This window comes from Atta colombica, unplaced genomic scaffold (genome assembly GCF_001594045.1).
Source record: "Atta colombica isolate Treedump-2 unplaced genomic scaffold, Acol1.0 scaffold8, whole genome shotgun sequence".
In the NCBI taxonomy this organism is placed as follows: Eukaryota; Metazoa; Arthropoda; class Insecta; order Hymenoptera; family Formicidae; genus Atta; species Atta colombica.
This window is the reverse complement of record NW_017259572.1, coordinates 12510-15536: the sequence shown is the minus strand read 5'-3', so window position 1 is coordinate 15536 and position 3027 is coordinate 12510. Positions and strand designations below refer to the sequence as shown.

Here is a 3027-nt window from a genome sequence, read left to right as displayed (position 1 = left end):
ATATATATATATATATATCAGGTATGTAAATATGAAACCGGAATTTATCAATAGATGTCCATAGCTGTCAATGGAGTTGCTGTCAGACGGCGCCATTTCCTTGTTGTGACATCTGACAAAAATTTTCAACTCACAACAATACAAGTTTCATACATCAGTATAGTTTGTAATAGCGTTGAACATGTCGAATTTTGTGCCTGGAAACTACGATTTGCGGACAGCATTGATTTTTTATTACCATTTGAAAAAAATTGCTGCAGAATCGCATCGAATGCTTGTCGAAGCTTACAGTAAGCATGCTCTTGGTAAATCACAGTGCTTTGAGTGGTTTAAAAAATTCAAAAATGGCGATTTTGACGTGAGAAACGAAGAACGTGGAAAATCACCAAAAAAGTTTGAAGACAGCGAATTGCAAGCATTGTTGGATGAGGATGACGCTCACACTCAACAACTCGCGGATCATTTGAATGTGATACGAGAAGCCATCTCCATACGTTTGAAATCCATGGGAAAAATCCAGAAGATGGGAAAATGGGTTCCACATGAATTGAATGAAAGACACCAGGAAAACTGAAAAACCACTTGCGAAATGCTGCTCGCCAGGTACAAAAGAAAGTCATTTCTCCATTGAATTATGACTGGCGATGAAAAGATGGATATATTTTGAGAATCCTAAACGTAAAAGATCATAGGTAACTCCAGGCGAACCATCGACATTGACTGCAAGGCCAAATCGCTATGGATGGAAGAAAATGCTCTGTGTTTGGTGGGATCAGAAAGGTATGTTACCTATTATGAGCTGCTAAAACCTGGCGAAACCGTTAATACTGAACGCTATCGATAAATGATCAATTTGAATCAAGCTCTGTGTGAAAAACAACTGAATATCAAAAAAGGCAACACAAAGTAATTTTGCTTCATGATAATGCACCATCACACACAGCAAAACTGATCAAGGAAACAATTGAGGCATTTGGAAAATACTTTCGCATGCGGCTTACTTACTGGATTTGGCTCCTTCCGATTACCACTTGTTTGCATCGATGGGTCACGCACTTGTTGAACAGCGAACTGATTTTGCCGTATGTGATAGAGCATTGTCATGGAGAAAAATGTCCTTGTGTTGCCTCTTTTGGTATTCTGATCGTTTTTTTAAGCAGCGAACGGTTCAAACCGATCAATTGTTGTTGATAGCGTTTGGTATTAACCGTTTCGCCGGACTCCAATAGCTCATAATAGACCACACCCTTCTGATCCCACCAAACACAGAGCGTCTTCCTGCCAAAGCGATTCAGTCTTGCGATCGATGTGGATGAGCCTGGGTCTACCCATGATTTTTTGCGTTTGGGATTCTCAAAAAAATCCACTTTTCATCATTTCCCCAGTAACGATACGATGCAAGAATGACTTTCTTCTGTATCGTTCGAGCAAAATTGCATATGTGTTTTTGCGCCTCTCCATCTGTCTCTCATTCAACTCATGTGCACCCATCTGCCGACTTTCTGAATCTTTCCCATCTCTCGTAGGCGATTGGAAATAGCTTGTTGATTAACGCTCAATTGCTCTACGAGTTGTTTTTGTGTTTGTGAATCATTTTGTAGTCATCTCATTTCCATTCTTTTTGAGCGATATGGTGGGTATTTACTTAACACATCTAACAGCAAGAATGTAGTAATATCCTTTGTTGAATCATGTATAAGGGCACATTTCGATCATATCAGTCTGCTACAGGTCATCCATAAACTATGACATGTCTGAGTGGAAAATTTTTTTTCGTTAGAGTATACAATTCTTCTACTAGTCTCTATTTTTCAAAACTTTTCTCCTCAGACATCTTATAAGACATTTTTTGAAATATGATATAATAATTGCAAAATATTACGCAAACGTTATCGATCAGTATTTTGATGTCGATTAAAATGACTGCTCCATTTCAATTTATTATAATAAAACTAGCTTCACGAAGTTCCTCGATCGACAGGATTTGTGATCTGCCTGACGCAAAACCTCAAGCAATTGAAGACGATCCATAAGCTTGTTAGCAATGATCATAATCGATTTTATTGTCGTTTAGGATCATGGTGCATTAGTATTATATCTTTTTCTACTCTTTTACATGACTTGTTAAATTCCTGACGTGTGATGCCCATTCCAACTTGTATCTTACCTGATACCAAGGATGCTATTATATATTTGTATCTTTTGTTTGTGTAATCCAATATTGGATTATACGCATTAAGACTGCGCCAATAAGCATTCGTTGCCAGTATATTTTTATACGCTTATAGTTTAGTTTATCTTCTTCTATGCAAATAGCGTCAGCGGGAATTCTTTTGAAAATTAATTCATACAAATCGTGTATCTTTGTACTTTACTCTATCTGCGACAAATTCACGAAACACGTTCATGTCTACATCGAAATGTTTGTTACCGAGCATTGTTCTATTCTCGATGAGATATACATAAACATAATCGATCGCCTTTTCTCCATCACCACCGAGAAGCATGTTTACATATTTTTATCCAAGTGGTCCCAAATGATTAACTCCTCACAAATTTATCGCGTTTGCAACGATTATTTAACTAATGTTTCAAACAACATTGGGCGTTTCGTAAATGTTTTCGAGGATGTGAACTTTCATATGATAATTTGCGAGATTGGTGACACATAATTGGATGAATCACCAGTAACGTTCCATTCTTTTGAACGTTGCTTTTTAGGCATTAAATAAAGCCATGTATTATCCATTCAGAAGACATCACCATCATCTTCATCATTATTATTCTGATTTTCGTTATTTCTAGGTTTTTTCTTCTTAATATTTTTATTCTTTACAATGTTGATTTCTTTCTTCGGTTGAGATTCCTCGCTAATGGTATTTTCGACAATCTGTTTTAGAGATTCGATGACAGATTTAAAATGCCTCTCCAATGCTATATCTTCCTCTATGTTACCAGTTTTCAAAGCGCGATTTTTACAAATCGAATCACTCATTTTCGCAATTAGCTTCGTTATCCTCTCATAAT

At 36.8% G+C, this 3027-nt stretch overlaps 1 protein-coding gene across 1 annotated transcript in view; it reads right to left on the bottom strand.

Moving 5' to 3' along the window:
- The window catches only part of LOC108692704, a 9630-nt gene extending 8532 nt beyond the window's left edge, over positions 1-1098 (bottom strand). Inside the window, exon 1 of the mRNA XM_018201089.1 lies at positions 1002-1098. Within this exon, the coding sequence (XP_018056578.1) occupies positions 1002-1098 (97 nt within the window). The remainder of the gene's footprint in view (positions 1-1001) is intronic.
- Between the last annotated feature and the right edge of the window lie 1929 nt (positions 1099-3027).